This window comes from Egretta garzetta, unplaced genomic scaffold (assembly GCF_000687185.1).
Source record: "Egretta garzetta isolate BGI_Z169 unplaced genomic scaffold, ASM68718v1 scaffold34, whole genome shotgun sequence".
Taxonomy (NCBI): Eukaryota; Metazoa; Chordata; class Aves; order Pelecaniformes; family Ardeidae; genus Egretta; species Egretta garzetta.
Genome location: NW_009259586.1, coordinates 3969582 through 3981469, shown reverse-complemented (window position 1 = coordinate 3981469; position 11888 = coordinate 3969582). Strand labels below are relative to the sequence as shown.

The window sequence follows — 11888 nt, the reverse complement described above, 5'->3', positions numbered from 1 at the left end:
TCTGTAGGAAATAAAGCTGTTCCTCCTCCTGTGTGCCCCATCCATGTCTCCAGCATGGCCTTTGGACTGTGAGAAGTTGTACCTTCTGGAAGGAACTGAGTGCACAGTTTGCGCTGTGGTACTTTCTTTCCTGTTGTGCGATGTGTCTTTGTACTGTTGGGTATTATTGGTCAAATAACCCATCTATCTCAAAGTGAAGCAGATTAAACGTAGCATTTCTATTTAATTGTCTGCTTCACCAAAGTCTGGCAAGCAAATATCTTCCATTGACTACTGAGATGCTGAATCTTTTCTAGGTACAACCTAATAGTTGGTTGTGCTTTGGCCTGCTATGTGGAGCCCAGGAGCAGCTGAATGTCTCTGCCTTGCCATAAGGCGTGTGCTGACTGCCCAAAAAGTCAGCACCTATTCCTTGTGCTGATGAAATTCTTGACTTTTAGGTCAGCTTGTGGAATGAGAATGCAGAGCCTAAGCACCAGTGGCAGTGTCCTTCAGCAGCAGGATGCTTGAGTTGCAGACCAGGCAATGTATTGGCTCCTACTTTCTTGACCCCCACCTGAGTCATCATGGGATCTGCCTTATGGTCTTAGTTCTTTATTCAGTCTTTGAATCTGATTAGGGGAAGATATTTACTTACTGTGAGCCAGAATCTGGGTGTGCCCATAGTGATTAATCGTGCCAACAGCCAACTTCCTGAGGTCCCCCCATGGAGATCCTCTAGGCTGTGAGCCAGCACATCACAGGCCCAATTAGAGGCTGCAGCCAGCATCACTACCTATGACTTATGTAAAAGTAAAACTTTGATCTTGGCAGAAATAACAGGATGTGCAAAGCCGTTGGATGTATCCTGTGAGGACACACCTTGTTGTTAGCTGTCCATCTGCATTTACTGCTATATAGGCAGTGGAAAGCTGTGCTTGGGACTCTGAAAACACAAAATCTTTTATACAAGAGCCTGTGGTCATATATGCAAGTTCCAGGATTATTTTGAATCCTAATCCCAGCTGCCCTTTCTTCTAGGGAAGAGCTGTTTAGGAAGAGGTTGTGGAATTGGCCATTGTGCTATCTGTTCGGACAGGAAGTTTGAGGACTGCTCGAGGGCATGGATAATTTGCACTTCCTTACTGTAAATAAGCCTGAAGGGGTTAAACTCATCCTTTTCTTCCTAATGATGTGGCATCTTAGTCTGGCTGCAATGTGATGAAATAACTGAGTAATGATGAATGTTGGTGCTCAGTTTGCGAGGTGCACGTAGCCTCACCGCTGACTCAGTCTTCAGCTGCATACGGCTACGGTGGGATTGCAGTAGACAAAGATGTTTTAGTTCCAGTTCCTTGAAAGGCATTAAGAGATGCCTTCCCCCATCAGTGTAATGTTGATAAACAATTGTTTTCACATGGCTCAAACAAAAGGGCAAATGAGTACCAAAACCTGAAAAGTCATTTGTCAAAATATATCGTCTCATTAGGAGCTCTTTCTCTGCCTTCAATGTTATTTCTGTTTCAAAGGAGCTTTGAATTGATTACTGGACATACTCTTATGACTTTGACTTCTTTGTTGGCTAGACAGAGTTCTTGCCCAGAGTTCTTGAGTTTATATGACCCCACACTTCTCCTTCCCATAAATGTTCTGTTTCTCTGTGGCTCTTCAGGTCATCTGCAAAGATAAGGAGCCTATGTGATGTCTAGTCCAGAGCTAGGCTTGATTTTTTTTTTTTTAGGTCCTTTCTTTGCCTTATGAAGTCTGGATTTGGTGGCCTTTTTTCTTTTTTTAATGTTTCTGCTGATGCTGTGAATCTCTTAAGCCATTAATCAGCTTTCACCTTTTCCAGAAAGCCTAGTGTGCCGTCTATTATGCACACTTCTGCCTATTTGCTACTGTCTCTCTGGGTTCCTGAAACTCTAATTAAACTAGAGGTTTCCCCATCCCACCAGCAGCTGTAACCTATAACAAATGTCTGCCTTGTTGTCAGGGAGCTCCAGTTTGCCTGCCTTTCTGTAGGGCTCTGGCAAGCTTTCCTTCCTCCATAGAGGCACCCTCTTAGTAAATGCCAAAGGACACTTTTTGTTCATTATTAGCAACTGCTGAAGAATTTAACCCTCAGCAACATCTTGATCAGATAGAATGAGGGTCGCCTGCTAGCTTTGCATCTCCGAAGGATATTGTCCGTAGTGCTTTACGTTTTTCCAAAAGAAATAGAAACTGTAGTAGCACCGAACATGTGCAGTGTTGTTTGTAACCTCAGCTATCCAGCGCTCTGTGCTGGAAGGCAGGAGAGCATGCTGTGTTTAAATGCCGGTGACTGTCCTTTGTGCCCTTCTGGGCTTTAGTCAAAGGAGCTGAACTTGGGCGTGCTGGAACTGAAGTTCAGGCAGCTTTTACTGAGGAATGTATAACTGAGGAGCTGCAAATGTGAATGGCTTGGTTGATAGGACTTCTGTGCTGGTGTCGGGTCTCTTTTATCCACGACAGACTACGACTCTGGGATGTGTTCCCTATACAAATTATGGTTGAAAACAATCCCAGCTGCTTAAATGTGGCACAAATCTCTGCTCCAAGACTTGGCTAGAAAACTGCCTGGGTTTCCCATAATAGTGGGAAAGTAGCAAGCAATAGGGGGAAACATGGCAGTTTCTTTTGCTGATAACTCTGTAAACTAATCTTTACAGGGCAATCAGGTACTCTAATGGTGTATCCCAACACAAACAGCTATAGAAATCTGGCAATCTGTACTGGTCTGTTCTCAGTCCTGCAGAACGAGTTGTTCTTTTTAGCAATAGTCTGACTCTGTAAGCAAAGATCAAAGTGCTTGTTAAGGAAATGTTAACTTAAGGATGAAATGTAATTTCTTGTGGTTGACTGCTGACAGCCTTGGGGAGGGTTGTTCCCTTCTTGAACCATTTTGGATCATGTAGGTAGGACTTGAAATAAATAGGACCCAAAGTGATTACCTCCCCAAAAATGGCAATGAGCCAGGCTGCTTTAGATTCCATATTCTGATTCTTTCTCTGAGTATCCTGGCACAAGTTTTGCTGGAGACTCCAGGTTATCTGAGCTGTTCAGAGCAAGACTTTAAAGTGCGTATGGAAGACCTGCAGTAGTGGAGGGCTCGGTATGTGGTGCACAGTGCAGGGGTTTAGAGACACATTCCACAAGCCCACCTTTGTTCCTCTGAGGATCCTTTGCCTTTGGGGATCTTATCAACAATTGCAGCTGGAGTAGGAAGTAGCTTAGCTTTTCACACTGCTGTTCTGGGGTGAAGAGACCCCTGAAATAAAGCTTTAAGCATGGGTATGACACAGATCTGCAGTGTGAGGTAGATATCAATAAAGCAAGCATCACATCCCTCTTCTAATGATCTAACCTTTAGGTTAGTTGCTTCTTGCTCAGGACTTTGAAAACACCATGAGTACCGGTTGACAGCATTCCCCTGTTACCATTACCCACCGGTTCTCAATGATAGAGTAGCACTAGCAAGGACATAAAACAAGTTTAACGACTTGCATGGATTAAATTCCCTTCAGTATTGCCAGAACTCATGCCCAGTTTTCTCTTTACAGCCTCTTTTTCAGAGAGAGTGCGGAACATGTCTCCAGATGAGATCAAAATCCCTCCTGAGCCTCCTGGCAGATGTTCTAACCACTTGCAGGTTGGTATATAAGTCCACTTTATTTTTTAAAAGGTTTGCGATTCAGTAGGGAGGGGGGATATTTGGGAACTCTGCTCAGTATTTTTGCACAAGTCAAAAAATCTAACATTAAAGCTGTTTTGTTTTTTTTACCACACTGAGTTTATGAATGCGCTGTGTTAATGCTTTAGACTTTACAGCAATTCTAGTGTAGGAATCTCAAAGTAGGTTAAAGCTCTTTTCCAGTCTCTGTGTGTCACTTATGTTTTAAAATTGTTCTTGATCCCACCAGTGACACAGAAGCAATGTTTACTGTGAAGGTTGCTATCCTCTTACCTCAGCAAATTCAGCTCCATAGGAAAGAACAAGTCATTGTTTTTCTATACAGGCCTGAGAATCCCCTAACTGGAATAGTTGAGGCAGCATTGACTGGATTCCTTTTCCACCTACATATCTCTAGATGATAAACATTTAGAGGGAAGGCTGGTAACTTAGAGGCAGCAAAAGAAAACAAATGCATGTTTTCTCTGGTGCACACCCAAATAGTTGCAGTAACTAACTTTTCAATAACCTTCTGCTCTGTTTCCCTCCTCCTGATGGAGAGCAAATGAAAGAGCAGTCTTTCCTACCACCCCTTTGAGTTTTAACTGCAGTTATCTGCCCAGTAGAGATATAAGTAAAGAATCACTTCTGGAATGCTCTATGAAATAAGCAACTAATCTGCAATGGTGATTCAGAATGATTCACCATCCAGATCATGCTTGCTTCTTCTCCGCACAGTGTACCTGGGCACACCCATTGCTCCTCTTGTGCTGTAGGAGGATTTTACTGTTCTGACATCAATGAATTAGAGTGCGTTAGAGGAATGCGCAGAGCTTGAGAAAGCAGACAGAATAAAGCAGATTTTCTTCCCCTTTGACACCAGTTTACTGTGTTAAATCAAAGGAGAGCTTGTCCTCTGTAAGCAGGTCAAACCACATCTTAGAGCACTTTGAGTGAGGAGATGGGATTTTCTTTAGAGACGCAAAACATTCTAAGCTTTTCACTGTTGATTTGCTCTTTCCTTTTGTCAGATTCTTTCTCTATAATAAACTGTATCTTGAATTCTGCTGAAGGGAGTATTCCTTATTGTAAAGTTGACTTGAGTAGCTCCCCATCTGTGGACTCTGAACCATATTGCTATCTCCACAGAGAGGGGACAAGCAGGAACACCTATTCAGTCATCTCTGCTCCCCAAATTGACCTTTTTGCAGTTGTTCCTTCAGACTTTACGATCTGTGCACGGGATGTGGAGATTGTGTAATTTCTTCTTGCTAATTTTGTGAGGATCTGATGAAAATTTACCTTTATAAAGCTTTTTTTTTTTAAGGTTGATGAAATGGGAGTTTCATAGCAACTCTTAACAATCATCTTTTATTCAGGCATCAGCAAACCCTCAGACAGTAGTCAGTTCTGCATTCGAGTTGTCTGTCCATACAGAGGGAGACATGAAGTGACTTATCCAGAAGCAACAAAGGAAAATTGACTCAACTCTCCCATCCTGAAAGACTGAAGGCCTAGCCTCTGGTCTTATCTTATATGCCTCTTGTACATCAGAAACTTGTGTCAGAAAGATGAAGGATATTACTGAGAATATTCTCCTAGTAGTACTACTAAACTTTATGTTCCATCTAAAAGTCTGGAGTGTGCACTACTGCCTCAAATGCAAATCTTTAATCACTGAAGCTTTCAGAAAGTGAAAGGATTGAATCCAATTACCCATCCAGACAGTTTGTGAAGTTACTTTCAGACCTTAAATGAGGAAGTGTCTAATCAGCCTGTCTGACCTTAGTTGACCAAGGTAGAATCCTTGCTCCATGCAAGGCAGTCACTGGTTCAGTTGGCTTGTTTCCACATGTACGCTTTCGATAGTCAGCTGGCGTGCTTCTCCTTTTATACTGGCTCACCCTGTAATCTTTCTCCCTTAGGATAAAATTCAAAAGCTATATGAGAGGAAAATAAAAGAGGGCATGGATATGAACTACATCATTCAGAGGAAAAAGGAGTTCCGCAACCCCAGGTGAGCCACCATCTTTTCCTGCATGACCAAAGCACCACAGAGCAAATTCCAAGAATTTTCTTCTTTGCTGGAGTTGTAGCAGAAACAGGATCCTGATCAAGAAGTACTGCTGCTAACAAAAATGAGAGACATAATTAGATTGTAACTGAAACAGTAAAACTCTGTTCTGTCAGGCAACAACTAGAGTTGATGTGTCAGATTTTAAGCATGCAGGCTTTGGTTGAAGTATTTTAGAAGATGTGCCTGTTCTCGGATCTGGGAGATTAATTTGTGGGGAAGTGGGAAATACAGTGATTAATGGCATGCCACATCCATCATAGCTAGCGTAGCTTCCCAGGTTCTGATTTTACTCTTGTAGTGAAAGAGGTAACAGCCTCTTTCTACTAACAAATCTGAAACACTTCCATTTACTTTTAGCTCACTGGCTCTGTCCTGAACTCTTGTCTTTCCTTTGCAGCATCTATGAAAAGCTGATCCAGTTTTGTTCAATTGATGAACTTGGTACAAATTATCCAAAGGTGAGGTGCAATACTTTTGACTGGCAAGGGAGTGAGTAAAAGATAATATGGGGGTGTGTAAGGGCTTACCTCAGGCTTTCTTGAACCTGCTTGTTTAGAGGCCCTTTAAGGGAACTTTAGTCTGATCTTCTGCATTGAAGTGAACATTTTTATGTGGTACTGAGCCTCGGTGCCTCCAACTTTGCTGTAATGATTCTGAACAAAAACTGCTGAAGTGTGTAGATGTATATGAAACTCCTTGGGGAGGGGGGGAGGGATAGAAGCTGAGCATGTCTAGAAGCAGAAAAATGCATGTCTTATCCCAGCATCCTTTTGGCTTTAAAGCTGTTTCTTCACTCACAATAGAACGTGGTCCTATAAAAGAAGGTCTGATGTGATCTTTGTGTCACTGGGGTACAAGAAGAAATCAGTAATGAGTATCATCAGTGAACAGAAATACATAAGACACTTTTGATCAGAGTTTTGTGTGTATGTGGAAATAGCTGTAATCTGACTTTTTTTTTTATTCTTTAGGACATGTTTGATCCTCATGGCTGGTCAGAGGATTCATATTATGAGGCACTAGGTAATTCCAGGAAGTCGTCTTTTGTCCTAACTTAAGTATTTGTGTTTTGTAGTTAATTAACCGCACTGGAGTCTTCACTTCCTTTGTAAATGAGAAGTTATCACATGCTGCTCTTTACTTCATTCTGGCTGGATGTGCCTGAATGTTACTGATGCTTCACCAGTCTGGAAAGCCTTTTAATTTAAATTGGCTCTTCAAATGTTTTCATCTCTTAAATCATTAATTTAGTGAAGCGATGCTTTAGTTAAAAAGCAGTAGCTAGTTTCATGGAAGTTTAATTTTCTATACACAGTTTGAAGGTTATGATAACTGTGTGAATGAGAGAACTATGGATTTTTGCTCTTCATGGTGCTTCTTGTAACTTCTCATCTTTCTCAGCTAAAGCCCAGAAGATTGAAATGGACAAATTGGAGAAGGCCAAGAAGGAGCGCACAAAGGTAACTATTCAAAACAAAAAGAGACTGAGATGCAGGGTTTTTGTTTGTTTCCTTGCTGAATTTCATTTTGTTGCTTTGCTGTTTCTTATGAACTGTGCCCTGTGCTAGTACTGGTTTGTTTTTTTTTTTTTCCCCCTGTTCTGTCCTTTCCTCTTGCATGTCTTTTTCCAAGCTGCACTGATAAAGTTTGCCCTTCCTTGTAAGTCCATTTCTCTAGGTGGTTTATTCAACTGGATTTCCTTCTGTTTTGTCAGTATTTTTAAACCAGAGCACTTAAAATGTTATGCAGTAAGCCAGATACAGGCAAGATAATGCATAAAGAACAGCTTTTTTTTTTTTTTAGTCTATGACACTTTGCCTGGTGGCATAGCCTAGTTACAGCTTAATTTCCTCACCATATCTCATTGTGAGACGATATCTGCTTTCTGTTCTCCTTGATATTGCCTTCTTGCATCTAATTTCCAGAAATGTTGGGCCTATTTCAACTTTAACTGGGCTTGTCACAAAGTATCTGTTCTAATGTACCCTCCCCCGCAAAGAGCACAGACGGGCTTTGGAAGGTTTTTGTTCCTGTCTTTCAGTGCTGTTGCCTTTAAGCTAGAGGCTGGCATTAGAAACCTGTCTGATGTTAGAGATTGCCATCTAACCTTACCGAAGGCTCCTTCCATATTCAGTATGCGGAGGTATTTTTTCTTGCAGTGCATGCTGTTTCTTGCTACTTGTTTTGTTTTTTGCACAATAACCCAGGTATCTGATTACGTCCTTGCCCATATCTGTAGTTTTGAAAATATGAGACTGCATGCTGTTGTAGCTCTGGTTGCTAGGTTTCCTGCTATGATGCAGTCACAGTAAATCGTGCAGGTAGGGACTTGTCTTGTGTGTTTCTTAAAGGAAAAAGAACAAGAACTTCTAACTGTATGAATACATTCTTTAATGACTGGGATCTGTCCTTTCTGAGCTACATCAAATTCCTGTGCTTTTATACCAGTTAAGAAACACATTTTTAGTGTATCTGACTTGAGAGCTGGGTTGCAGGAATCCTTAATGATCATGACTTCAGTATGCTGTGGCCTGGGGTCTACATCTTCCTGCATGAGCGTCAGCTTGGAGACCAGTGTCTCATGTGACACTAAAGCTGTTCTTTAAATACATACAGAGGCAATGTGGCTTTGAAAAAAGACTGTGTATTAACACTTCATTTTTGTCTTCTCCCCTTTCTCCTATGTGTTTGTCCCTTCCCAGATTGAATTTGTGACTGGCACTAAAAAGGGTACAACAACAAGCGCCGCCTCTACAACAACCACAACAGCCAGTACCACCGTGGGAGGTAAAGAACAGTTCCGATTGTACCCATTAAGCTGCAGTAATGCTGGGATTAGCGTTTCCTGGAAACCCTGAAGGCTCCTTATTGATTGTATATATAATGCAAGAAAGTGTTTCTTCTAGGGCTTGACAGACCAGCTTTCCTCTAGTCCCTATATCCCATGGCTGTCCTTCTGGAATGAAAGAGTAGGGACAGGTGGGATAGTGAAGAGACGTATTAGTGGGTCAAGAAACCTGCCGATGTCTATGGTTGTAGAGTGTTCTTGGGGCTGATACATCCAAGAGATTTGGAAAGACTGGAAATCATTCTCCAGCCTTTTAAATGGGGAGGAAGGGAGAAAAAACACTGGAGGCTGAGTGTCCTGTGCCTGTACCTGAGCAACTGAGATCTGTGTGCTCTCTTAAAATTAAATATGCTTTGGGGCAGGGAGTGAACCTGTCTCCCATTTGGCTGGAGTTCAGGTGTAGAGTTTTACTTTGGCTCTTGAGGTAAAGTTGTCTTTCTTCCTCAACATTCACTGCCAGTGCATGCTGAAATTAATGTGAGGGAAAGTTGTCTAGTCAAGCAATGGTACATAACAGTTGACAAGACAGGGTGTTATGAAGGGATTGGTGATCTTTAGCATAATGCTAATCCTCATTTGCTTGATCTGATCAAATTCATAGATGCCCAGAAGAGGAAGAGCAAGTGGGACTCGGCCATCCCTGTAACAACGATAGCTCAGCCCACCATCCTCACCACTACTGCAACACTGCCAGGCGTCGTCACGGTGACAACCAGTGCAAGTGGATCCAAAACTACAGTCATATCTGCTGTTGGCACCATTGTGAAAAAGGCAAAGCAGTGACTGTTGTGCTGGGCCTGCATTTTTGGACTTAATTGTCATTGAAGCCATTGTTCTCGGAGAGAGGGGTAGCTTTCGCCTTTGGTAAAAGATGACAAGATTTTTTTGAAACAGACCACAGTTCCCTTTTGAAAGAATGGGGGCAGGAGCAGGCATGCCAGCTGTGTGCCCACAGGAATGGACCTCTGCCGAAAATGCCTCTGTCTCTTCATGCTGTGGGAAGAACCAGCCTGTGTGTGTTGTGCTGGAGGAAGGTGGTATCTGGAGTCAGCCTGTAAAAGCTTATTAAATTACTGCGTTAGGTTCTTCTTTTCTACTTGCAAGTCTGGTTTGGGGGGGAGGGGAAGGTAAGTAGGGAAGGAATATCAGTATTACCCTTGTGTGTTCCAGGTCACGCTTAAAGGCTGCTATCAGCTTGTGGTATGTACCTCCCTCATGTATGGTAACTCAGTTCCAAGGGAATTAAAGCAGAGACAATTGGTCAGTGTCCATCTCAAACATGTAGCAGAGACTTGAAGGGATCTACATCTATGAATGTAGGCTCACTCTTTGGTTTAGGACTGACATCTGTACCTGCGTGCATATTTGCGTAGATCTTAGTGACCACGTGTTAAATAGCTGAACTATTGAGGAAGCTGTGCTGAAATAGTCTTGTTACCATCTTGCAGGGATGGAGATTTCTGTGCAGACCCCATAAGCTGTAGAGGTTTGATTTGTGAACGCATTTGCAAAGATAACTCTTCCATTGTCACGGAACGAGACTGGACAGCAAATAAGCAGAGGAGAGTGTCTGATCTTGATTGTGATATTGTCCATCTTTGTACTAGGTAGTGATGTATTGTGAAATGCACACATGGCAGTTACTGCTTGCTCCACTGTTGTGAAAAACTATTTTCAATTGAAAATTTTATTGTATAAATCTTCTTATCTGTGTAGCAAAAAATTATTATAAAAATGGAAAAGTCTTAAAAAAGTGTAATGAGTGTGTCTGCATTTCTCATCTTGGCGAGGGAGAATCCGTATCCATTTGCTGTGCTCTGGGTTACAGCTGTTGTTCGGTGAGTAGATAGTAATTCCGTGGGGGTGGCATGAAGGTTTTTTCACTTTATGGATTTTTTTTTTTTTTAAATCTCAAACTTGGGGCGGGGGGAGGGGATGGGAAATAAATTGAGGCATTTAACTGATTTTGACTGGAGATACTCTTGTTGTAGATGTTAACTCAGCTGTTCTTCATGCTGTTTTTTTAAACCTGTTCCTGCATCTGAAACTTCTTCAAAAGTAACTTTCTGCTGCTAGCACCTGGGTATTTCATGAAACCTTCATCTATAGAGGCCAGTCCCCTGCAGCCACTGAACTGGTTTCCTCATTGTTTTGAGGTAGGTGGGATAAATAACATGACTGGTTCTATTTGTGTAGAAAAAGCTGCTGACCTGGACTTTTTTCTTCTTTGCTGTGGTTGCTCTGGGTTATTTAAATGGTCTTCAATTCTTAGATCTTGATTTTTCAGATTCAGTAGTTCCTCTGTTTCCCATTGTTTTAAGTTAAACTTCTACCTGGAGCCAGTTTTTTTCTAGTGCATAAGCAGTGATAGGAGAGAAGGTTGCTAGATCAACAAAAGTGTAAATTTCTTAGAATTCAGTGTTGCTTTTTCAGGTTTTTTATATACCTTATGTCACACCTGATCCAAGCTTTGCATTTATGGAGACTTAAGGAAGAAATAAGAGGCTGGTTTCCTGCTTTTAAATAATTTTAAGACATGTTAAACACTTTGTGTTGGCAGTCATTTTAGCTTTAAAAAAAAATCATTTGAGTATCTAGGAATGCTCATGGGGGAGAAACCAGGGGACTGGTGAGACTGTAGTGTGGGAAACTGGGGAGATGGTGGAATTGCTCTTGTTTTAAAACAACGAAATATGGAAAGGCATGAAAATAGCAAGGTGGAAACATCTTTTCTGTTAAATTACTCTGCATTGGGCTTCTGACTTGATTCCTGCAAGCCTTAACTCCATCCTCATCCCATGGAAGGTAGTAACAGCTCCCTTGGCTGAGGGGGTATCTTCTGTTTTGGGACTGTTACGTACTCTGCAGAGGATGACACGTTTCACCTCAACTGTTCTGAGGTGTTTATTTCCTTGCCTTGAGGAACACAGTTTTCAGGGGTTTCCTTAAGGGCCAGGGCAGGTGCTTGTGGTAGGGAAATCCAAGCTGTCAGGTAGCTTTGCAGCTCTGCAAGGTGACTCTCCTCTCTAAGAATGTCTTCTGTTTTGGGACTGTTACGTACTCTGCAGAGGATGACACGTTTCACCTCAACTGTTCTGAGGTGTTTATTTCCTTGCCTTGAGGAACACAGTTTTCAGGGGTTTCCTTAAGGGCCAGGGCAGGTGCTTGTGGTAGGGAAATCCAAGCTGTCAGGTAGCTTTGCAGCTCTGCAAGGTGACTCTCCTCTCTAAGAATGTCTTGTACAATCCCAGCCTCTTTAAAACTTGTATGGTGTAAATATCTGTGTTAAACTC

The 11888-nt window shown here is 42.0% G+C and overlaps 1 protein-coding gene across 1 annotated transcript in view; it reads left to right on the top strand.

Moving 5' to 3' along the window:
• Positions 1–10336, top strand: part of LOC104125318 (SAP30 binding protein) — a gene marked incomplete at its 5' end in the record, with an annotated part of 30985 nt that extends 20649 nt beyond the window's left edge. Inside the window, 7 exons of the mRNA XM_009637759.2 lie at positions 3561–3649; positions 5596–5687; positions 6145–6205; positions 6719–6770; positions 7149–7207; positions 8450–8534; positions 9197–10336. Coding sequence (XP_009636054.2) covers positions 3561–3649; positions 5596–5687; positions 6145–6205; positions 6719–6770; positions 7149–7207; positions 8450–8534; positions 9197–9378 — 620 coding nt within the window. The remainder of the gene's footprint in view (positions 1–3560; positions 3650–5595; positions 5688–6144; positions 6206–6718; positions 6771–7148; positions 7208–8449; positions 8535–9196) is intronic.
• Between the last annotated feature and the right edge of the window lie 1552 nt (positions 10337–11888).